This window comes from Talaromyces atroroseus (genome assembly GCF_001907595.1).
Source record: "Talaromyces atroroseus strain IBT 11181 chromosome Unknown scaffold_3, whole genome shotgun sequence".
NCBI classification, from domain to species: Eukaryota; Fungi; Ascomycota; class Eurotiomycetes; order Eurotiales; family Trichocomaceae; genus Talaromyces; species Talaromyces atroroseus.
The window spans coordinates 565,667-590,247 of NW_017971435.1; the positions used below are offsets into that span (position 1 = coordinate 565,667).

The following is a 24,581-nucleotide window of genomic DNA, read 5'->3' on the forward strand; positions in this document are numbered from 1 at the left end:
AGACGATTCGGAGCAGTTTTCTGGCGTCCAATGAGAGTATTCAGTCATTTATAAAACACATGACGTCTAGAATATCAGTACGGAAACCTCGGTTCATCTTCCATTGTACAAATTCATGAGTGTTACCTAATGTGATTCATTCAAAGATAAGAACAGGAAAGTATGCTACGCACTAGGGAGTCAGAGCCACGCTCAATGGTAGATATCTGCCGCCAAACTGCTGATAGGCGTTGCTCCTGGGAAGAAGCTGGTCGGAATCGTCGGGATCGGAATAGACCTCGTCGTTCCGAAGCCTGTCGCCAGATCAGCAGCCATTGTCGGCGCCGAATAGCCAGTGGGAGCTGTTGATACTGTCGTGGTTGTAGTATAGCTTGTTAACGAGCCCGAGTCAGGCTTGAGACAGAACCCACTTCCATACGCACTCTCGCACAGATACCATTGGGTATCCCCGGTTTCGGTCCACATCGCGAAATCACTGATGGTGATATCGGTACAAGGGTTTGTACTGGAGCATACTACGCGAACGGGACCCCTGAGAGCGCCATTGGCTTCTGTACCGGTCCAACTCGAGAATGTAATATTAGTAAGAGTAACTCCTTCGCCGCCAGCGGCTGTTTGGGAAGACCAATAACTATCAATGTCAAGTGAGTAGGCGTTTCCGTGACCTGGAGCACATACGTCAGCAAGATACAAAGGAAGAGGAAGTTTTCGCATAATATACCGATAAAGTTCTCAAATACGACGTTTTCAACAGTGCCGCTTCCTTCATTTGACTTGATCATCATCATCTGGTTGGAAGACCAAGTGTAGATGTTCCTGTATTGGATATTACTGATACTCGTGTCTAGAGCCAACGAGCCAATTGCGCAGCCGCCACTCATGTTGCAGTATATATCTTCTACCAAGATATTTTCCGCGGGACTCTATGCAGCCATTAGTAGTGCTTCGATATTGTTGTTAAAAAGCCGTCTGTGTCTCTATGACGAGGCCAGGACTAGATACCTTCACTGTGACACACTCATCCTTGTTCGTGACTTCGATCTATCCGGTATTGATGATGTCAGTCTGGTCATTGTACAACAGAAATGCGAGTTTTGGACTCCTTGATTCACATACATCATGAATCCAAATGTTGTCACCCCATACATCAATACCATCCAGACCACCTTCATTACCTCCCCGAATGGCCATGTTATATACCTCTCCGTTCGTGCACGTATCCATGGTGAAATGGAAACTTGGCGAGTCCGTCAAAGCAATATCGTGAACAGAAAAATCGGTCACCTCATACAGCCGGAGTATTCTAGGACCAGAGATATTACCGTCAATATGGTAAAGATACCCACTGCCCTGCACTGCACCCGAAGAGGTCGACGAAAATAACTCAAAGTCTGTCGCATGCTCGATGTATATCATATTTCCACCGTCTGTTCCGCCTCGGTAAATGATGCCATCGATTTGCAAGGCCCATGCTGATCCCCCAGAGAGCGTGACCCAAGTTTCAAGCAGGTAGTCACCAGAGGGAATATAAACAAGTCCACCATCAATGCACGCTTCGAAGGCCGATTTTAATGCTGGTCCTAGGTCGGTCGAGTTGTCTGCCACGGCACCGTAGTCGACTACATTGCATAGTGCCGTTTCCTTTTTGTTGGTGATAGATGTTAATGGCCCGACGCTGCCAGAGAGTTGGGCCGATGCATAAGCCAAGAAAGAAATCGACGCCAGAAATAAAGAGAATAGAGCCATGTTTGGCTTTTGTTTTTGCCTTTGCTACTTCTCTCTGCCCGTGTGGGATCTACTCCCTCGCGAGAGTATGCTCGGGATTTTATACTGGCGGTCCCTAACACGAAAGGAGAGGATATAATTCTTCAACCAGGGGGTAAGTGTGTAGAGTAAATTAAACGGCAATATATGAAACGTCGACTCCGGTAACGCGTACAGCAAATTTTCCTGTTTCCTTGAAAAAGCAATCCCCGCTCGATTGAAATCACCTGAACCGGAGAATTTATTTGATTTCCCACCACCTTGCAAACTGTTACAGCGGTTACATTCCCCTCCACGAGAAACGCACAGTTTGAATCATTATATCTCATGTCTTAAGGGCTTAAACCAGCACCTTAAACATCCTGCTAGCCTCAAACGAGGCCTTGATCTACGTAAGGACCGGCGCTAGCAGGGTAGTTACTAAATACAGATGAGACGAGAGATGAATGATGCGCACCCTTAATAGTTATTGGTGGAGAAAATGGAGTCCCGCTTCACTGTGATTTAGATCGAAACACCAAACCTCCTCAATCAATAAAATAGGGTTTGACGTGCACTCGGATGATGTTGGCCCGAAATTTGCTTCGTTTCGGTTATAATATGTGTCTCGATCCGGATGTTATCGAAAAGTCAGGTGATGACACTTGGAGATTGTCAGATGGAAATATATCGTAAGTTACATAGGTAGGCAGTGGTTAATCCAACAGCAGACGGAGAAGACAATAAGTCTGCAGCTTGTTCTTTCTTTGGACGAAAGCCAGCGATGTTTGTAGTACATACTATATGTGCAACTTTGAATCGGACTTCTAATACATAGATCAATCGTGTAAGTTAGGCCTTTGTGATTAATCAGCGATGTCATATGCTCTTTGACTAAAAGGATAGTACTGCATGTATTCAGATCATTCTACTTGGGACAAAAGGCTAAGAATTAGAAGATGGCGAGCAAGAATACAACAGGAAGGAACTGCAGAATTTTAGTACAAGAGCCTGATTATCAATTACTCCTGAATCCAGTTCTTTTGCTGCTCTTTGAAACGATAAAATCCACCAATTTAATGATAGTTATTCTTCAAGGCACACCTGACGTAACTATTATCGAGAGGCCTTATTCGACGCTTTTAAGAATCATATTCAGACGATGTGATGCCTTGTTGTAAAAAGATCTGGGGGACTGAGGTTATTTGCGGATTCAACCTGCGCCCCAGTATCTTGGTCTTGTCATTTTGTTCGAGAATACAATAATCCAGGCTCAAATTTGAGAAATACAATAAACAGAATGCAAAGACAATCTCTTAAACTATGTCTTTCTCCTATCTAAACATGTAAAGATCCGTCCTATTATTACTAAGAAGATGTAGGATATGTACAAGGGCTATGAAGAAATGACTCCAAAATTAGCTTCATAACCCTGCGTTTATTGACAGCTAAGAAGGGTATAGGAGACAAGCCAACAGAAAGATAGTGGTGGCTGCTCCTCTACGCCATTTTGCATCCATTTTTCCCCTGGAAACAACGAATCGTGGTAAGGCAGAATTTACTATCCTTCGCACGGCGTCTTAACCATTGAGTGGATGGAATTCGATAATACCGTCAGTTATGTTCTTCATAAACAGTCCACATATTTCAAGTCACCTTTTCGACGTGCAGAAATGCTCGAATAGAGTTACGACTATGCGTAAACTTTGTAGCATCTGTCGATCGTTTTCATATGGCTCATAGGTACACAGCGCCAGTTCAGGAAACTTTTCAGACAGAGAGATGAAAATACGTAGGTTTTTCAGAGTGTATGGCCTTACGGTGAAGCATGTGGAGGGTCATTGGTGGACTGGTGGTCGAGAGAATGATTGCCGAGCATTGGAATCGTGGTACATGCTCAGTTAAGGTTTCATTTCATGACTTGCTTTATTCGTGGTTCAGGTAATACTCAAGTTTAGTATGATATTCATGGATAATATTTTATCTGCTAGTACTCTTTTACTTTCAATACCCACAGGAATCTTACATAAAAACTCGAGAACATGCTATCAGGTGGCCCAATCTGGTATTAGATAGATTACCTGCGTACTTAGGTATAGTTACACCGTGATGCTGTCTGTATATAGTGTTCCTTGCTCGGCAACCCCAGTGAAGTCAGCCAGCTTAGGGCTTCACATTTTGTTTCACGCAATGCATTAATAGCTGCCTAGGTGATTTACTTACGTTACCTAAATAACAAGGCTAATTACTAAGACATAAGCTGCATCACTAGCTAACCAACTAGTCATCTAATGATATCCCTACGTGTAGTTATATCAAATATGGGCGAGCGATTTATTCTGTCGGTCATGGCTGCACAACCATTCTGTCAGCCACAATAATGTATTTTCTTCTTGCCAACATGCGCGCTAACCTGGACTAAAGGCACCTAAAGTAGCGTGGAAGATAAAAAGCCTTGGTTCCAATACACCCAACTAAACGAGCCCACGGAAGTAAACGTCTTCGTGTTATCCCCGGGCCTCGCCATCCCTGCTTACCCACTAACTAGCGCTTGGTGCAACGGAAAATAAGTAGCTAGATATTAAGCCCGGCTCAGATTCAAACGGCGTGGCCACGGGAAAAGCCGCGACTGATGCCCGTGTGCTAAATCAGTCTATCTACAAATACAAGACGGTGAAGCTAGTTTACCTGACAAAACCCGAGGGAAATCCCAATTACCAGTTTGAATATATTGCCCAGTCACTAGGCAATGATTTCTGCAAGAGGGTCGATATATTGATTTCAATGGCATCTGTCGGAAGCACAAGGTCACCAGCCAGCTGGGCTCAGACCACACCAGACCGCTACACGTACAACCGCAATCAACGGAGGACGATAGGCACCGGCCGCCAATTGGCTGGTATCGAGCACCAGGACATAATTTGGCAGAGACGAATTGCAAAAAGGCATCCCTAGATCGCCGGAGACGAATTGCAGTAACATTTACACACGTGTATCACTGTGTTACTTTACTTGTTCGGGCATTCGACGCGAAGTGCCAATTTGTAATCTCCAAGCCAGATGGGGCTGAGACCGATAACACGCTAGCTGCTAATTGTTACACTCCGTACTTAGCCAGGTGGTCGGATGTTGTGTATATATATACAATGTCGTTTTATCCTAACAGACATGTGTTGTATACACATCGGTGTTTGAATTTGTGATTTGTTGGGCTTGAAGTGAGATTTGCCACTCATTCTCATTCCTCAATATCTGAATCATCATTCCATACGTCAAATTCTTACGATGCAGTCGACATTTTCGAAGGCCATTTCTAGGTTAACTTCCTTCTGGAGGAAGAAGGGCAGGCAAACAGACGCAAAACAGAACAAAGAAGACGATGGAAGTTCTCATAATGAGCCGGTGACTCCTCAGGAGGAAGAAAGGGAGCCACCGTCCTCCTCCCTCCAAGAAGATCACAAATCCTCAAGAAAAAGTAGTAGCAGCAGCTATCATCCACATGATCTCAAAAGCATGCCGCAGCTCATTGCCAACATTGTCGATCAACATGCTACTAACAACCCTGAAAAGATCTTTGCGTCAATACCTTTCGACAACGATGACCTGAGTCAAGGCTTCCGAGACATAACCTATCTCGATCTCCGCAAAGCGGTCGACAAAGCTGCATATTGGATTGAACAGACGCTGGGAGTCCCACCTAAGAACACACACAGCCCGGACCAACAGGCGGACGGGAGCTCTGATTCCAAGTTTCCGACATTTGCGTTTTATGGTGGACGGGATCTGAGGTATTCAATCTTCGTTATTGCAGCCATGAAGACGGGCTATAAGGTATGTAGAAAACCCAAGGGCAGAGATGGCTTCTATTCCCGTGTTCCCTGAATCGAGTCTTCGAAATCATCATGTTCATGCTTTATATTTCCGATTTATATATATAGATGCTTTCTCCTTCACTGCTTTGTGCGATGGATGCACATGTGTATCTCGTCAAAGAAACCGATTGCCACAATCTCTTGTGTGTTCCATCCACGGTTCCACTGGTAGAGGAAATAATCGCCCAATTCCAAGAACCACAAGCAGAGAAAGACTCGCCATCGCCTTATACTATATCGAACACTATCGTCCCGGAACTTCTTGACATCCTTCCCATAGAGAAGACACAAGAAGAAGAAGACAGATACTATCCGTATAACAAACGCTGGGACGAGGCATGTCATGACCCTTGTCTCATTATCCATACCAGCGGTTCGACTGGTATGCCCAAGATCATCTACTACACACAGCGTATGCTTGCAAATCCGTTGTTTCAGAGTCTTCAACCACCGATAAACGACCAACCCCCTTTAGTCAATGAATGGCATGGACGGATCTTTACTACGGTGCCTCCTTTCCATGTACGTTTCTCCTCTAGGCGCTTATTTAATATTGTTGATCCAACTTCATATACAATCAACGTGTCCCATATATCCTATATATGTACACCCCTTGTCTAATGATATTACAGTTGCTAGGGTATGCTGGGTTTCTCGTCTGCCCTATATATTTTAATTGCGTTGGGGTTATGGCGCCACCAGGGAGACTGATAGACGCTAACTTGGCGGACGAAATGCATCGATATGCCCGTTTGGATGGCGGCATGTACCACCCATCGCTCCTGCAAGACCTCGTGCGCGACGAGCACAAGCGACAAGAATTAGGTAAACTAAAAGTTATTTTCTATAGCGGATCGCCGCTCGAAACGACAACGGGTCAGTGGCTAGCATCAAATTTTGGGACTGTAAGAAACCTCCTCGGCAGCACAGAGAGCTTCGGATGGCCCGTCGCGAGAGTCATTGATCCAGTAAATGACTGGAATTATATTCACTTTTATCCTACCAATGGTCTTCATTTCGAGCCTGTTGGCCTTGAAGGTGCCAAAGATGCGAAAAAATCTGGAAAAGAGAACGACGAGAATGACGAGCTATACGAGCTAATCGTTCGCCGTACCCCGGAAACAGAGACTCTGACAAACATCTTTCTTTCTCGACCACATTTGACAGAGTGGCCGACAAGGGACCTATGGAAACCTCATTCAGATCCAGCAAAGAAAGGCCACTGGCTCTACCGAGGGCGAACAGATGACCTTGTCGTGCTCAGCGGAGAAATCAAAATGTATGCTGCTTCCCTAGAGGACAAGATCTCATCTGCGCATCCTCTAATTCGCACCGCCCTTATTGGTGGCAATCAACGAAAATGGCCGTTTTTATTGCTTGAATTAGTTGACTCTGCTACCGCCTCTCCTAGCTCTGCTACTCTAGACGATATTTGGTCTCGCCTGGAGGAGATCAACAACAGATACACCCATGGATCTGTGCGTTTACACAGGTCGTTGGTCCTTGTTGTTGATAAGTCTCGACCGTTTGTGCGCTTGGCAAAGGGTTCGGTCGCTCGAAACCCGACGTATGCGCTGTATAAACAGGATATTGACGATTTGTATGCGGCCATGGAAAAATAATGTCTCCATCAAATTCAGTGTTCTGGGCAAACTAAGAAGACACATCTCACCTTACCTCCACTTACCTGATAGACAAAATTTTCTATTCCATAGCAGACGCGATTTGTTTGTTCAAAAAATAAACCTCTAAACTCCGTAGGATGTCTCCAATTGTTTGACATCTTTGACAGCCAGAAGTTGCCAGATCTGATCCGAGCCCAAAAGTTAGACTTATATTGGGGGCCAAGTCACTCGATCTACACATTAATCTGTCTTATAGCTGTTTAGCCCTTCGAAAGCGTTTCCCCGACTCTACGTTGCAAGCGAACAGTATATAGCCCTAACCCTAAATTATGACAGTAGCTACTTTTGGCATGGCTTCAAGTTTTGCCAAGCAAAACTTGCATCTCCCCAACAGTTCTTTAATTTCCGCCTCAACCTCGGCCAACCATTGCAAGACGTCGAATTAACATATATACACATATATATTCACATTAGGAAATGGAGGTATTCTTCATGGATGATTCCTCCTGTAACCCCTTCCAAGAGAAGGCACGGTCTTTCCTGGCTAAGAAGGCGATGAGAAAGCGACTCGCGGAACAGAAACGGGCGAGAGACCGGACTATTACTGCGTCCAAGAGGGCTATCACTCCTGAAAAACAGACGATTGAGACTACGAGACACGAGAGAGTCACCCATAAGCCTGTAATGGAGCTGGCCTTGAGATTACAACAGGAGTTAACTCCCCTCGAAAGGCCTATCCAGCTCCCCAGCAAGAGATCCGTCAAGTCCAAATGCCAATGGGGTGTCAGCTACGCATCGTGCCCGAATCCCTCGCAAGCCGGTCGCAGTGCATTTCGCACTAGCAACATAGTATCTCTTATCTCACCAGTAATTGCCTTGGCAAGTAAAGTCCATCTGAGCAAATGGCAAAACCAGGACGAACAGAGAAAGATGCAGATTCTAGCTCTTACCTACCGAGGAGAAGCAATGAAGATGGCCCGGAAACAGTTATGCGTCGCTACAAATACCGCTGAAGACAATTCTAGCCTAGTTCAACATCACCGAGACTTGGCTGTCGAGTCGCAATATATCATAATTTTGCAACTTGTCTTGATGGACTATTTTTGTTTTCCCACGCAAGCCCAGGCACATTTTGCGGCCAGCAGGAAGTTGGTGCGCTCATTCACTGGTGACTCTATGGCGAGCTTCGATCATTGCGATAATATGCCGTCTTTTATTCGCAATCGTCAACTGCACCATATCATGACTGCTTTTGAAGGTACACATCACGGCCCGGATAGCCTGTTTTGGGATCGCGGAGATTTAGTCTATCTACGAGAAAACCTATACAGGTTTGTGTGTAGAGTATCGGATGCCAACACGATATCAGCAGCATCAGCAAGTCGCGGAATGAAATATATGTGCAGACCTAGAGTTCATCCTCAAAGTTTGGTGTGGCAATGCCTCATTAAAGTCCCAGAGCACAATGCCGGAGACTCCTTTTCTGAATGCCATGGACAACTAGCAGTTCTGATGAGTCTTTGCTCGATATTTATGGACTATGAGCCTTCAACTGTGGTTCCTAACCAGTGTGTATCTGAGTTGGAGAATGGGCTACTCACTCTTGGAGTGGAAGAAGCTCTAAGAAATGCGCTCAATCTAGCGTGGATGGTGGCCGGAAGCCTCGGCTTCCCGATTGAAAGCGCGCGGCAACGCCTCTGGTCCATTCTAGGTATGTTGTATGTATTCCGGCAACAATGCCATAAAGACATACATTGCGGCTATCGAGAGGAGCTCTCAGAAGGCCGGGTCAAGAGTGTATGTCTTGAATTCCTTGCGGGGAACACCGTGAGTTGGGTGACTTCAGATAATCTACATAGTGTATAACTGCCCTGAGTCATAAGTCACCTTGGAATGGAGCCGATCCCCCCAAACGCAAATAAGCCAGTCACGCGAATGGGAAGAGAAGATACCACAACCATGCCTAGATGTTACCGATGCTGTCGTCCATGTGTGCGGGCTTCCCTCACTAGCTGATGGCTACCTACCATACAGAGGCGTTGGTTGATATATGGAATTTAAGCTTTTCAACTCTTCAGCCAGAACCGACATATTATTGAAAGATATTTGATGCCATGATAAACTTTATCTAATTAGTTAGCTGGTTGTTGGTTTACGAACACCAGTTTGCTTTACCTAATCTGTACTAGCTCGTCGCGTTTTTCTCCCAACATGGAAATACTGCCTGAATAGGATATTACCTATTTTGGTTAGGGCTTATGGCCATCGTGATCAGCCTCCTATCAATTTCTCAACATACATCATTAGTTATATAAAGCTACAAGTCAGTATGTTCACTTGACAGTTTACTGATTCAAATTTCCACTCACCATGTCTCTTTCATTGCCTCCCTGCCGAAAATTTTCAGAACAGGTCCTGATATGGGAACCCGATGGTAGCACAAACGAAGCCTCTAGTAACAGAGTCTCGCCCAAGGTTCTACCACCCAAAATCATACTTCTATTCACCTGGGCAGATGCACAACCACGTCACTATCTGAAATATATTGAAGGATACCATGAACTATATCCCAACGCGAAGGTTATTCTTACCCAGGCGACGACGCTGAGAACATTTTTCGGCGGCCAAAAATCCGCGCAACGCGTTGTTCAAGACATGGTTCATCAGGAACTTATACCCTTGTGCACAAACGACCAAATATCACAGTTTGGGATTCTTGCGCATGTCTTCTCCAACAGCGGTGGTCTAAATTATGAAGCAACGATCTCTGTTTGGCACGACGCGTTCGGATCAGACAAGCCACTGCCGCTTAAGACATTGATCCTCGACTCGATGCCCGGCGGAGAAACATACAAAACCGAGTTCCCTCTGTGGGCTACTGGTGTCGCCCTTGGTATGAAAATGCCACTGCCTAAGTTCATCAAATGGGGTCTTGCAGCCACCATTGTCACGGTACTCATGGTGATTCCCCAAATACTCGGAATCGAGATCATGGCGACCCGGGGTCCCAAAGCGTTGAACACACCACAAAATGTGCCACTGAAGAGTGTGCGGCTATATATCTATTCGACATCAGACGCGCTTATTCGATATCAAGCTGTCGAGGCTCATGCAGAATCTGCTAGAGCCAAGGGCTTTACTAATGTTCTTCAAGAACGATTTGATGGATCTGCGCATGTTTCACATCTCAGGGTAGATCCGGAGCGATATTGGAACGCTGTATGGAAGGCTTGGAATGTTGCTCAGGGAATAACACTTCCTAGTCTATAGGAAGGTCATTTGTACAGCACTTCACAGACAGTGTGACTGTTGAGGTAAAAGGTGTTAGAATTGCATTATGTAACCTTTCCAAGGTTAGGCCCAACTCAAAATATGTGGCAATTAATAAATCTCTTATCACTTGATTACTTATGACAACCAATTCCTACGTCAATTATCCAATTCCCATGATTTTCCAGATTGTCTGCAACATATCGTTTCGGTTCTCAATTCAACCAAACCCACCTTCCCCCCCGGGGCACCACAACTTTTCATCAGAGCTCACGTACTACTCATATTTCGCTTCGTGCAATCTAACTTGCACGCCAGTTCCACTCCTGTTTTCAATGGCATGATGAAGTCGAATTCGTCCATCACCTTCTTCCAGATTTTCCATTCTGTCAAATCTCTGGCAGAACCTGACAATGACATACCCGGTCTCCGTGAAGGCGAATTGCTCTGCATCTCTTATTAGTATTGCTATTTTTGGGCGAGTTGAGATATTTATATACTCACGTCCCAAGCATTTCCGATCCCCAGCACCAAATGGAATAAACTCCCATCCAGGTTGCTGTTTTATGGTCTCCCATCTCTCGGGTTTGAATTCCTCAACATCTTGACCCCACAGATCTTTTCGGTGCTGCATTGCATATGTCGGGATCAGGATTTGTGTACCGGCTGGAATGAATACTTTGCCTTTGCGGTCCTCGCCACCTCCGACGGGCAAGGTTGTGTCTCGTAGCGCTACTCTTTCATTCATCGGAATGACCGTTGCGATACGCAAAGCTTCTTTCATGACGTGCTGAAGGTAAGAGCAGTTGCGCAGGATATTGAAGTCAATCTTGGTGCGAGTAGGATGGGCTCCGAAAGTTCTAATTACTATGTCTCGTAATTTGGCGTAAACATCTGGGTGACGAACCAGAAAATAAAATACCCAGCCTATGAGAGACCCAGTGGTGTCACGTCCGGCGACAAGAACATTAAGTGTTTCACCACGGAGTTCGTTCAAGTCTTGAGTGTCCTTGGCCAGCTCATCAAGCAGCACAAATCGTTGGGCGTTCGGTTCGTCGTTGATGCCAACTTTCTCCTGTTTCTTTAATTGTGAAAGTCTCGCGGCAACAATCCCATCAACCCATTTATGCAGGCTGCTGCATGCTTTTCGGAATTTCCTAGTGTTGAGCAACCAATAAAACTTGTCGATTTCAATACGTCTATGCACCGCCATTTTGGCATTGTGGAAATGAGTTGCCATTTCGATTCCTTCTTTGGTGCCCTGCTGCGAATGGACAGACTGTCCATACAAGAACTCGGATGCCGTGTCGAGAGTGAAATTGAAGAAAAGGGGCTGTAGGTCGACCTTGTCCGTCCACTTCGTCGTTGGGTTGGAAGGCAATCTCTTCATCAATGCCTGGACATGCCTTTCTTCGCGATCAACATCCGACACAATATCCCTCGCGAATTGGGGTCTCAGACGGGATCGAGAGTGCTTCCAATCCCACCCGCGTGTGGTGAAAATACCCTTTCCAATCATCGGCAACCAGCTCATCTGGCGGAAATACGAAATGTCAAAGTCATTGCTCTGGGTCGAGAATATAGCCCTCATATTTTCGGGATCACGCGTGACGAAAATCTCATAGTCAAAAATCGGCACTCGAACGGTATGGCAGTCAGGCGAGATGCTATCCATTGTTTCCATTATGTATTGTGGATTACGATCCTCGTTCGTTGCCTGGAGAGATTCTTGAATCGCATTATGAAGTTAGTATAAATTGTACAGGTTGAAGATCATCAAGCTTGAAGAAATACCCTTCTTTATTGGTAAACCTAGCCCATTGGTCAACTTGTATACTGGTGGCGGTAGACATCCTAGCTGGGCTTCCTTCTGTCGGATACGACGCTTTCGAATTCTGGCTTTGATCGTCCTGTAGACGATGATACCAACAAAGAACAAAGCCAGTAACCTAGGCAAGTACATGTTGACTCGTTAGTAGCCGGCCAGCTAGAAAGTAACGGCTCTATCAGTGTTGACGGGAAAAGAGAATATAATTGCGGCGCATACCTAGGTATTCTCATTTGAGGGAACTCTATGGAATTTGCTTGTAATTTAAAGCTAGATTTACCGAATAGGGACAGTTGTTCAGGGGCTATCGTCCCACATCTTGATACGAACCATGCCTGGTATTACTATGTTATCGACCAATGAGAAACTAACACCTTATTGGGTAGTAGGTGATGAGAAATTAAATGTGCCTTGATAAGGAGGGCAGTTAGACTGGGCTTGTTTTCTGTGAGGGGCTCATGCAGGGTCTTCGCTAGTTAGTGTGAGTGATCGATTTTTTTTCCCTAATCGGGATGCATCCAAATGATAGGAACGCAACTTGTCTGGTCTTGATATGAGCATTCATCGGTTCTGAAACGATCATTATCATACTGTGAGCGGACTAGGCAGGTAAATATATAGAAGGGCAGGGCGAGAAGCCCAATATAAGGATTACATGGGATGATGGGAGTTGATGAAGAGTGATTGAGCACAGCTGTATAATTCTTTATGCACCTTAATTTTTACTCTGCAAATAATAAGTGTCAAAATAATCAGAGTGGCTTGTGAACTATCAGTCGACATGTAAATTACCTCGACCTTCGAGATATGACCTGTCATCTACTTAGGTATAAATCTATCCCTTGAGCGGTTACCCACACACGGAGTGCATAATGTACCTAGTTGAAGCCATCTGTTAGGTTTTTTTTAAAAAAAAAGGAAATTTAGAAAAATACTTCTTTAGAAGTTTTATTTCCACGACTTTTCCCTACCATGACCTCAAGTTTTTATGTTTGTCCCATCGTCCACTACTACCATGAAATCAGTCAGTGCAGAAAACAACAGGAGTGCATGGATGTCAGCTAAGGTAATATATTCTTTTATATCTGGTATCTTTTAAACTGTTTGTTTTAACACCTATTTCCCAATTTTAAATCAATCGTGAGCTCTGCCACGTAGGAAGTGCATGCAGAGTACGAGTGCAACGAGCGTTACAATACGAATACGCGGGGACTTAAACGCGTGTATTAGTTAACAGATAGGCGCGGTATGACGTATGTTCACCGACGATGGCAGCCCTAAGTCCCAACGTCAAGTATATTGAAGAAAGTGAAATAATCGGAATGATGGTTGTATACTCCTGTGCAAAACAGAAGACCGTAGCGAGGGTTCGAATGAGATGACATATCGACCTCTTCAGTGACGCAGCAGCCAAGTGTGCGGGTGGGTGAGTAGGAAAGTGGGATGTTGATAGTGGAATAAGGCATGTTTTACACATAAAATGAGCATTACCAGAAGCCCCATTAAGAATCCTTTTTTTTTGGTGGCTGACTGGTTAATGTTCCATTAATGTATAATAGCATGTCTGGTGGCCATTAGTAGTATCTAAACACTAAAAATCCATGGATGTTATATCTAATTAGTATACGTATAGTGCGGCAAAATAATTCCAGATCACTATTGTTTAGAGTGACTAACTGGTTAGTTAATATTCCGTTGATAGATGTTTACTGAGTCAATATATAACATGTATATCTATCTGTGATTGGAAATAGTGGCAAACGGGTATGGGCAGACTTAATATTTCATTTGTACGGTATTGCTGTTGGTCTGCTGATGTATTTGCTTGCTCATTGCTTTACTGGCGTTCTTGGTGTATATAAGGCAGATAGGAACGCTGGCTCCCCGGAGCCCAGCTCCCCCGACATAGCGGCCGTAGTAAAGGCGCGCTGAAAGGGTATGAATACTACTACTACTACTACTACTATGCCAAGACCTACCGTGAGTTGGTCTTCTGCTGTAATAATAACAATTGATATCAAGATAATATGACATCCTCTAGATGATGCTTTCGACCAATTCCTGGGCTTGCTCTTTTCCGGTTTACTCTAGTATTATTCCAGAACTTGTTGCAGGTTCCAATTAACTATTTATATTATAATCATAAGGATATTCTCTGTTCACACGCCCGACCGTCTTGTTTTGCCATGTCTGGCTCATTGTCCACATTTTCAGAGGCGAGCCGTTCCATTTTGGCTGATCTTATCCCTATTCATTGCCTTTGCGAGTTTCTCGCTTGTCCAGTCGGCGATGGCCATGTTCGTAATCATTGGGTTCACGCCGCTTGCACTGGGAAACACAGATGCGTCTGCAACGTAAAGGCCCTCGGTACCCCAGACTTGGCCGTCCGGGTCAATAACTCCCTTCTTCGGAGAGCTAGCCATGCGACATGTACCCATTTGATGTGCACTTGCTGCAGTGCCGAATTCTGCTACTAGGGGTGACTTCTTGCGAAATTGCTGAATCCAGGACTGAAAGTCTGGATCGTTGGCTCCATCATTCTCATTCAGGTCTGCATCTTCTGTATAGCGCTTTGGTGATCGTATGAAAGGCGGCATGTCGCGGTACGAGGTATAGAATTCTTTAGCTCCGCTCACATATGCGATCTTCGCGCAGGCAACCAACCCTTCAAGGATATGTTTACGGTCAAATGCTGATATCGTATAGTCAATTCGCGGGTGGCCATCAACGGGATCGGGATATACACGGCCTGCATCTCTCTCTTTTGTAAGTGTAATAAACCCCGCCATATGGCTCATACTGGCTGCCAAATTCTTGAAATGCGCCCCATTCAACCATGAAATTGTAGTCAGAAATATGCCAGGCAGCATTGCGACATTCTCGATCTTAGTTCCATGCCCGCGGCCATCCAGGTTTTCAAAGTCGCTGACAAACGAGGTCAGACAATCACCTTCCCACGGTCGAGTCTCCTCTTCGAACACGGCGCCAGAAATCAAGACTAGATTATTTCGTTCGCTGATCAGTGGCTGTGACTGAGACTAGGGATTGTTATCAATAACAGATTTAAGTCATTGGAAAACATACCTGGATGCAGATAAAGGTGACGACCCAAATGCTGGTTCTTAATACCGCTCCGCATCAACAACAAGGGGCTTTGTAAAGCGCCGCATGAAACAATCACTTTTTTTGCCTTAATCACAATCTTTCTATGCGTAGCATCTTTTCCGGACGTTCCCAAACAAGTATCTCGAGATGTCCATACACCCTGAATTCCTGAAGCTACTCTTTTCCCATGAATAACATCGAAATCGACTTTGTCGGCATAAAATCCTTCAATAAAAACAGCACCAGCATTAGCAGCGTCAACAAGCCACGACGCGACAGGACCTTTCTTTCCCACAGTGTGACAGCCGAGAGTGCAATGGCCACAGTAATGGGGCTCGTTTCCCGTGTTTGTTGGAATGACTTGCGCATTGTATCCCAATCTGCGGGATCCCTCGAGAGTCACTCGATTTTGGAAATTCTGCTCATATCTTGTGTGCACGCCCATTCGACGACAGACTCGATCAAGTGAGTTCTGGAACGCGGATGATGTAAAGAATGGTAGCCCTGTATTTGCCCATTCCTGACGCACATAGTTCTGCGTTTGAAGTGAGGCCCCCCAATTGATCGTTCCACCACCGCCCCAGGTTGATCCCGCTAACACAGCCATGTAGCCATCATCTGACACGCAAGTACCACCACGCTCGAACATGTGCGCCAGTCCGCTAGATTGAGTCATGGGGAAATATGTCGATGGGTAATGATAGGCCTTTTCTACAACGAGAACCCGCTGACCGGCCTCGGCCAGATTTTTTGCTGCAACAGCTCCTCCGCAACCGCTACCGACTATCACCACATCGGTCTCAATGGTTTCCTGTCCGTCGCCGGGAGGGAACTGCAAAAACTGGTAGTCAAAAGTCTCTACTGGTTTTCCATAGATGGGTACTCTGGGGAAGCCAATTATCTGAGGCAAGTTTGGACTATTGATAAGCCAATTCCGCTTTGTCAGGAGAATAACCGATCTGGCTACCTGACGCAATTGGGGCAGTCGCGAGCTGGTCCAATTGCGAAACACCTTCTCCCTTGCCTCAAAAGACTGGCTCTGGATAGGTACCGTTGAGCCAGTCAACAGTAAAGATCCGGCACGAGTGCTTGACGAATTCAGGCTTTTTCAGCGTGCTGAATTTGGTACAACCAATTCATCGGAAGACTTACTTCAAGGCGCTTAGGACTAGAGACAGGCCTTTCTTTGATTCCTGAGGTACATATAGCAGTAGAGTCCGACGTAAAGCTTCTTTGAACAGCGGATTAGATGATGCATTTTCGGACAAATACTGCAGTGCTATTTGAGCGGCATCTGGAGCCTTGACTTGAGCTTTGAGCTTAGATAGTGCAGACTCATACTCTCCGGCGGAAACAGTCTTTTCATGGAGCGCCTTGGACGTCGTTTCGGTGGTCAATGCAGGGACGACCACGTCGCTAAGTGAAAGCAGGGTTTCCCACTGCGATTCGGCGAAGACAGGGTCGTCAGGGATAGGGAAGAGGGGAGCTTCCAGAGGGGTGAAGCTGGTGGCGACCATGACGGTTGACGGGTTAGAATTATAGACAGCAAAACAGAGCCGGTGTTGAGAGAAAGAAGGAAGAAAAATATGGAGAGGCTTGGCTGTTCCGCTCTTGCCTTGAGGGGCAGCAGCACCTTCCCTCGGAGCAGTCAGGTGACATCAGGTGAGACTACGCCTCTCTTTGCGAACAATCGCGAATACTTTCACGTTCACCTCTTGCAAGCTCCTGCTCAGACCAGCCCCGGCAATCGTGACGCTAAGACCCTGGGGCGGGGAATGCGGTACGGGGATCGCCCAGTCAGAACCACCATTTCTTCCCCGGAGTTGTCAATTCCTCGTCTCCTACTGGGGGTTTCCGCGCAATGCGCAGGTCTACAGAACCCCCGAGTTCATCCCGTACGTTATTGCGGAGAAGTTCCGAGTGTGCATCTGCCTAGGTACTCGTTTGTCATTGAAGGACGGTTGGCGTCCGCACGCTAAACGGACATCACCCGTTCGTTGGACTGTCTGCCTCTAATTATATCCTTACTACTTGTGAAGATGAAACAGCCGAGGCCGAGCTCAGCAATTCGTCTCGCGTGCAGCTAATCATGAGGGTATGATGATTCTTTGATGCAAGTCTCTTCATGAAAGCAGATCAGAATACAATCTCAACAAACGGTGATTTGCAGCGTCTGCCGGGCTGCGATTATATATAAGCAGGCTGGACAACGCTCTGCTCGACCAACCTGCCCAGCAACTAACGAGTTTGAAAAGTGCTAAAAGTCGCAAGCAAATCCAAGGAAGGATGTATCGTGATATCGGCTAATTTCGTCGAGACGGTCTTTGTTCGGCTCAGATACAAAGACATGGCTGGAAGCTATTGAGCGCGATCGTTTTTGGGTATCAATAGGAGCTCCAGTCCCTATAATATCTTCTATATCCATCATGATGCGATGACATCGAAACCTCTGAATACCTCAAATGTCTTTATACTCGTCAATTCTTCTTCGAAATTACGACAAATTCAGGACTTGTTTTTTTTATAGTGAGATATTGGTCCACCGAGCAGCATGTTGCATATTATAGTTCTTACATGGCTGTCTATTAAATTGCTGTGCAGTACGGTACACGTCAGTCATCACTTCAAATTGAATATCAAGCATAGTACTAAGACCATATTGCAGACTTGGGCAAGAGACATGGACGACAGAGTCAACATGGACGCACCTGCAAACCACCCAGTGGATACTCTTCGTTCAACCAACATGGGCGACACATCTCTGGAAAAACGCTACGACTTCACAAATTCCCCATATATCTGCAACGGGGACGAACTGGGATATGCGACCAGCAAGGACATTGAAAGAGGAGTGAAATATCTGCACGGAGTCAAGGGAAAGCCCGTCAACGAAGCAGGGAAATGTGGGAGAGTGAGTTGTGAATGGCAGTCCGCTATATGGTGGTGCAATTGGGTATGTTTTTGTTGCCCCTCATCGTTTTGCCTAGTTAGTTTCCAAGGTTAGTCAACAGAGCTGATGATATTTACTTCAATTATAGAATGACTTTACATTGACACTCGACTCTTTCGGCGACATCGCCGATGGCGTAAGGTATCTAGAAACAAAGTGTAATGTGTATAACGACGAAACCGGAGTTAACATTGCTGGAGAGGTGCGAAACGAAGATGATAACTGGACTGTGATTGTGAGGAAGAACAACTGCTGATTGGCTGTTTTGGGGGTCCTCCGTAAGGACCGTAACTGGTTAGCAAACAAACATATCTATTTAGTCACCTAATAATAATAATAATAATGTTCATCTCTTGTCTCTTCTTCACCACCCCAAACACCTCACACCCATGTAAAATAACTGCTGCCACCATGGTCACACAGAATAAACCGCAGTACACCTTCAGAACAGCCCTGCACCCGCCCCAGTGCATATCAGCAGACACAACCACCCTCATCTACCCAACACCAACCAACCCATCGCCAGCAAACAACCACCCGGTCTTCACAGATGCAATGTCTATACGGCACCAGGTCTTCGTAGTCGAGCAACACTGCTCGGCAGACGCAGAGATCGACGAGGACGATCCACGGAGCTGGGAGTGGGTTGTTTACGCGCAAGAACAACAGCAACAACAAGAAGAAGAAGAGATTGAAAATAAGATTGAAAACCCAGTCGGCGTGATAAGACTTGTTCCGCCACCTCATGCACCACACCATGATATAGTCAACAACTCCTATTCGTCAAACACTGAACCATCACCGCAACAGCAGAAGCAGCAGCAGCAAAAATTCGACTACCAGCATGAACCATACGTCAAAATCACAAGAGTGGCAATCCTCAAAGAATTCCGCGGCTACGGTCTGGCGCGACTCTTGATGCGGGTCGTGGAGGAATGGGCGCAAGACAACAAGGCGAGTATAGATGGGATGTACATGACGACTCTGGAGGATGATGCCGGTAACGTTGAGGGGAGGAAGGAGGAATGGAAGGGGTTGATCGGTTTGCATGCCCAGGCACAGGTGGAAAAGATGTATGCTAGTCTCGGTTATGAGACGGATGTTTCGATGGGGACATGGGATGAGGAGGGAATTGAGCATGTGGGCATGTTTAAGAGAGTGGATATTCTAGTATAGTTTGAGCGTCTTTTTCATAGACGATGGAAATATAGACTCTATTAACTGACTTAGAAAGGAAAACAAACATAGTTATTAAGGAAAAGGCAGGACAAATAATATACCAACTCAGCGATGCGAGCCAGGTACATGGTCGACCCGGTAAATATGCGATTAGCTAAGTAAATGGATTAAAACATGTACAAAAAGAAACGAAACAGAGAATGATGAAAGCTCAGTAAATATCCCGATCCACTTTAATAAAGAACTCCGTGGAAAGCAAAGAATAAATGGAAACTCCTTGAAATGACGTGAAATGGTAATATGAAAGAACCCAAGAACAGAAAAAAGATATATGGCCGACAACTCCTAGCAACAATGAAACAAAAACAAGCGCTCAGCCGCAGGCATTGAATGCACTGAAAGGCGACTAAAACAAGTGGGGAATCATGTATATCAATAAGCGAAATCAACGGTGCCTCCCCAGAAAGATAAAAGGAAAATTAACGTGGACAGAAAGAGAAAGACCAGGTGCCAGAGCTCTAGAATGTGCTCCAGTTCCAATCGCGAGGAACGCTGCTAGCAATGGTGAATTCTGTCTGGCGATGAGGAACCTCGGAGGTATCATCAGCGTCCTCTTCATGTGTAAACTGAATTTGAGGGTCGCGGGCATCCAGTTTCTGTTGGATGCGATTCATGCCAGCGGCCCGGCTGTCTTCCCAGCGCTGGTAGGCCTTGTAGCATTGGTCACAAGACCGAGAGGGACTGCCTTCCGGATGGAAACGCGCATTCTGATCTAGAGGTACCACGTAGGGGGTATGGGTCGAGCAAAAGACGTGTCCGCAGTGGCGGCAGTGATGACGGCGAGTGAAAATGCCAAAGGAGGAACGACACGTGGGCGAGTCGCAGACATGTGAAGCAGAGTCCGCCTATACGAGAACATGCTTGATTAGTCTGATTGCCACAGCTAATGCGTTATATATTCGCCGTGTTTGCTCTTGTGAAAAGCTACTATTGTGTGCTGATCGGAGACGGCCAAGTGGAGAAATAAATATCGCAAGCAAGGGATAATGGATAGTGAGGCATTTTTTTGGGCCCAAAAAGGACTCTAAAAAAAGCGACAGAGGTATATATAGCAAGGCAGAGGGCGATGCGAGAGCTGAAGCTGTCGCAAAGCACGTAATAGGCGAGGAAAATGGCTCACTGAGTCGACCCCACAGACACGGTGCAAATATTTATAATTCATAGCATGGCCGCCTCAGGAATTGACTTTTCTCTTTTGCTTTTCCAGGAACAATCGACAGGGCAAGAAAGCAGAAAGAATGGAAAAACAGACATACCTTCCAGTGGTCGCGTGTCGGAACTCCCGTTACCTCGCCTAGCCGTTCGCCCTTTTTCCATGCGTCCTCGGCTACCTTGCTCACGGCACTCCTCGGTGTGTGGATGGTGATTTGCTGGTCGTCATCTAGAGCCGGGTCTTCGTTCAGACTGTCCAGCGAGCCATGGACACTACGAGGCGGCGTGATGGGAGAGCTGTTTTTTGTTGCGTGATTTTGAGATTTTGCTGGACGCTCGGTCGGACGCAACACAGCGGGGACATACAACGGCGCCTTGGGAGGACGGATCTGGCGAGACTGCGCGGGCCGGCTGGTGGTGGCCGTGCTCATCTGTGGTGATGTGGGCGAGCTATTCGCAGGAGTATTGCTGGCGGAATTTGTAGGAGAGGGATGGCCGTAGATAAAGATTTGGCCGGGACTGGTGATGGGCCGCGCGGGGAGGGGTGCGTGGGTGGCCATGGTATGTATAATTTGCCGAATGCTTGAAAGCTTATGTCTGCAGCGATAAGAGGAGAGCGGAAGGAATAGACGTAAGAGGGGAGAGAGAGGAGAGGAGAGGCGAAGAGAGGAGATGCAGTTGGTGGTGAGGGAGGAGAGGGTGAGAGGAGGTAATAATAACAATAATAAACGTAGCGATTATTTGCCCCTAAGCCTGAGGCTAAGCCTGAGCCTGAGGCCCCGAGGTGATGCTGCTTAGCTGCGATGGCGGGGAGCCCTCGGCCAATCATGGCGGCGAGGCTGGGACGCGCTAGCCTGTTACGGCAGTGGAGTCGGCCCTTATCCGACTCTCTGGATCCTGTCGGTCTCAGTTTGTGGCGAGAATTAATAGCAAGCATCCATAGAGATTGCATGAATTACTGCATGTAGCTATCATTGATTGCATCCCCGAAAGTATAAACGGCATGGCCAAAAATCGACCCAAGGCGAGAACCATTGACAGTCTATTTCATGTCCGCGTGAGCCCTTGAAAGCCGTCAGGAGCCCTAGATGCGCCACTCCGGGATGGTGATACTATGAGGATGAACAAAAAGAAAGAACGAGCTCTCGCAATGCCGAAGAGGGTGGCACGCGTACTACGGGATTAGTGGACATAGCCTAGACCGGAATGCTATGCTACACAGGGATTCTAATCATGCTGCTGTCTACGACGACTCCAAGACTCTGGACAGGGATGCCAAGTCCGCGCTGGGAAAAGCAATGGGATAGCTGACTTGCCCTTTGTGGAAAACAGGATCTCTCATTGTCAGGAAGACGTATGTTATACGTAGCTTATCTCGTGAAAGCAATCACCATTGAAGATTATCGTACATCGAGACGATCCTCGTTGATAGCGCTTATCCAGCAGGACGCCCCACTACTCGGCCGCGGCCAATTAACATCGTCTCTTTTTATATGTCACGTTACTAGTCGCCCGTTTGTTAGTCTCGGGCCGGTTCCAGTCATCAACGTCAACGACTTTGATAGCAATTCGGCGGCTCTGATTCGCTCAGGCCTCGTTATATAGCCTTTAATTTATTTATTTACACATATCAGGACGGTATGCGCTGCACAATCCCATACACAAGTACATAGTGTACTTAGATCGACCTAATTAATGTATGATGACATTGGGTTGCTTTAGTTCCATCGCCGCACACCGCCTCGTCAGGTAGCAGTATGTACCCAGTATTATGTACGGAGTAAGGCAGAATCATTGGCAAGGGAGAAAAAAAAAACCCGCACTCCCGTACACCAACGTTCTCTGTCGTCTCCATCAGCGCACGCGAGACGTATCCAAAAAGGGAACTGTTGAACCTGAAATTTCATACAGCAAATCCGCGGAGTGCGGCAACTTTCCCTTTTGCGACGACATTACGTACCCTATAACTTGGTACAGTTATAGTCTTCCAATCGAGTAGTAAGAAGCAATTTTTGTTATGCAACGGGTTTCAAATTTTTTTGCCTGCGAGCTTTTAATTCTCTCAGTCCACTTCCCAGCCTTCTTTCGTCGGGAACATTCTTTTGCCATTCCAGGATCCACTCGGCGGATCGGAATGACTATGTGGGACGATCTGTGGTGGATCGCGGTGTCTGTTCTGATTCTCAGATAATAGATTGTACGGTAGTTATCTTAACACAATGACCGTGGAGATATCATGATCACAGCGGTACTCCTTATCCAGGATGTATTTAATTAATGCGTTTGGACGATGGAGTGCGGAAAAGCATCAACATGAACAAGCTCTTTCCAGCAGAATCTTCCCCTTCTGAATACGGAGATAGCGTGAACTCTAATAACAGGAGTCTCTCCAATCGGACAGAGCGGGTCTGTCGTTTAGCCACTTATGTTTTAGTCATATCTACTTCCTTGTCGCTCATTGGCCGGCTACGCCGTGCGGTACCAAATACCGGAGATGATTCTTATCGCGCAGATTTGATTGGACACCACTCAGAAAGAAAATGTCATTGGCTGAACTATTCGCCTCGCCGTATCCGGTTTAGCGCCTATAGTCCTTAATTACCCTCCTTTGATTGGTTGCTCATCCTCTATATCGAAAACACATATTCCAACTTCTTTTAAGACTAATCATATCGCTTAGAAGCTTTTAGATTAATCTTCTGCATCTTGAGATCTATTCCCAAGATTATGTCATCCTAAATCGTGGTTTCTTACTACTGTAGACACTTACTATTTATCAGGTTCCAAGTTCTCCTCCAACACACGCTTGAGCATGCTTACTAGACAGATAAGCACCCCAAACATTTGCTGTATGATTTCGCCAATATACGTTTACCAGACTTCGAATCTCGATCTAGTGCATACCTAAGCAAGCGATTTAGCATGCTTATCTTGGTTCACTGATGCCTTTTTGGTCCTCACGGTACAATAGATCGCTTTCGCCGTGCGCTATCACACTTGATGTACAATTTACAAATTCCTCGTTGTAAAGATAAGGCCTGAAAACTGTTTCTGTCCATATCACTGCGTGGTCTAGCCTGGTATTGTGTATGCTGGTATTTCTAGGGTAGACGTCTACTTCAAATTGACTAAATTCTTGAATACGAGATACATGCGAGGATGCTATCAAAGACTATAAAAGCTCTTGAAATGTTGGCAAAGAGAGATTTCATTTCCTACCTAAGTGGGAATAGTAGTTACAGCTCTGTGTGGCGCTCTCTATAGGTAAATTCTTCTCGCCCACTCTTGGTAGGCGCACATGATTTTCGACCAAAATATGCCGCATCCAATCAAATAATCAGGACCCCTGAAAATCACTCAACCGCATTGGTGATCACGCAGAAGTATAGAAGAATGGTTGGTGTAGAAAAGGCCATCCATGCCTGTAACAACCAGACTAAACTCGGATCCGCAAATCATGGGACCGGATGATGCAGCAAGATCGCTTTCTGAAGCAATGCTCCGACACGGCGGAATATTTATTGGATGGCTTGATTATAGAGCATTTCTTCTCACCAGTGCCTATCGTGAAGGCCGCATGAGGTTGCATTAGAGTGGAATATGCTGCATGGTGACTGAAAAAGGTGTCAAAGCACATGATTTGATGTTCTACCTAGGTAGTCACTATTTGGAATACCACTTCGCACACAAAAATATATCTGCTTGCCGATTTCCTCTTCTCGTCCTCCTAGATAACTAAAAAAGCATAAATTGACTACCTTTTAGGGTTCATAGTACCCTCCGGAACATTTTCTACA

The 24,581-nt window shown here is 46.0% G+C and overlaps 8 protein-coding genes across 8 annotated transcripts, besides 1 other annotated feature; 4 read left to right on the plus strand and 4 right to left on the minus strand.

The window, feature by feature from the left end:
* Nucleotides 1–192: 192 nt before the first annotated feature.
* Nucleotides 193–1,746, minus strand: UA08_03243 (putative rhamnogalacturonase B; the record flags this gene model as incomplete). Its single annotated transcript, XM_020265522.1, has 3 exons — nucleotides 193–631; nucleotides 679–923; nucleotides 1,117–1,746. The coding sequence occupies 3 exons, from the start codon at nucleotides 1,744–1,746 to the stop codon at nucleotides 193–195; spliced, it is 1,314 nt and encodes a 437-aa protein (XP_020121069.1).
* Nucleotides 1,747–5,028: 3,282 nt separating this feature from the next.
* UA08_03244 (hypothetical protein) lies at nucleotides 5,029–7,237 on the plus strand (the record flags this gene model as incomplete). Its single annotated transcript, XM_020265523.1, has 3 exons — nucleotides 5,029–5,574; nucleotides 5,682–6,137; nucleotides 6,248–7,237. 3 exons carry the CDS (start codon nucleotides 5,029–5,031, stop codon nucleotides 7,235–7,237), a joined length of 1,992 nt encoding a protein of 663 aa, XP_020121068.1.
* Nucleotides 7,238–7,717: 480 nt separating this feature from the next.
* On the plus strand, nucleotides 7,718–9,106 carry UA08_03245 (hypothetical protein; the record flags this gene model as incomplete). The annotated part of the gene is made up of 1 exon (XM_020265524.1): nucleotides 7,718–9,106. One exon carries the CDS (start codon nucleotides 7,718–7,720, stop codon nucleotides 9,104–9,106), a length of 1,389 nt encoding a protein of 462 aa, XP_020121067.1.
* A 504-nt stretch (nucleotides 9,107–9,610) lies between these two features.
* Nucleotides 9,611–10,510, plus strand: UA08_03246 (hypothetical protein; the record flags this gene model as incomplete). The annotated part of the gene is made up of 1 exon (XM_020265525.1): nucleotides 9,611–10,510. One exon carries the CDS (start codon nucleotides 9,611–9,613, stop codon nucleotides 10,508–10,510), a length of 900 nt encoding a protein of 299 aa, XP_020121066.1.
* A 277-nt stretch (nucleotides 10,511–10,787) lies between these two features.
* UA08_03247 (hypothetical protein) lies at nucleotides 10,788–12,473 on the minus strand (the record flags this gene model as incomplete). The annotated part of the gene is made up of 3 exons (XM_020265526.1): nucleotides 10,788–10,957; nucleotides 11,015–12,238; nucleotides 12,305–12,473. 3 exons carry the CDS (start codon nucleotides 12,471–12,473, stop codon nucleotides 10,788–10,790), a joined length of 1,563 nt encoding a protein of 520 aa, XP_020121075.1.
* Nucleotides 12,474–13,789: 1,316 nt separating this feature from the next.
* Nucleotides 13,790–13,884: a repeat region (Identified by RepeatMasker using a combination of RepBase library and repeat library created with RepeatScout).
* A 664-nt stretch (nucleotides 13,885–14,548) lies between these two features.
* On the minus strand, nucleotides 14,549–16,960 carry UA08_03248 (hypothetical protein; the record flags this gene model as incomplete). The annotated part of the gene is made up of 3 exons (XM_020265527.1): nucleotides 14,549–15,336; nucleotides 15,423–16,531; nucleotides 16,596–16,960. The coding sequence occupies 3 exons, from the start codon at nucleotides 16,958–16,960 to the stop codon at nucleotides 14,549–14,551; spliced, it is 2,262 nt and encodes a 753-aa protein (XP_020121074.1).
* A 1,181-nt stretch (nucleotides 16,961–18,141) lies between these two features.
* Nucleotides 18,142–19,569, plus strand: UA08_03249 (hypothetical protein; the record flags this gene model as incomplete). Its single annotated transcript, XM_020265528.1, has 3 exons — nucleotides 18,142–18,354; nucleotides 18,482–18,628; nucleotides 18,817–19,569. The coding sequence occupies 3 exons, from the start codon at nucleotides 18,142–18,144 to the stop codon at nucleotides 19,567–19,569; spliced, it is 1,113 nt and encodes a 370-aa protein (XP_020121295.1).
* Nucleotides 19,570–20,090: 521 nt separating this feature from the next.
* Nucleotides 20,091–21,344, minus strand: UA08_03250 (hypothetical protein; the record flags this gene model as incomplete). The annotated part of the gene is made up of 2 exons (XM_020265529.1): nucleotides 20,091–20,477; nucleotides 20,889–21,344. 2 exons carry the CDS (start codon nucleotides 21,342–21,344, stop codon nucleotides 20,091–20,093), a joined length of 843 nt encoding a protein of 280 aa, XP_020121296.1.
* Between the last annotated feature and the right edge of the window lie 3,237 nt (nucleotides 21,345–24,581).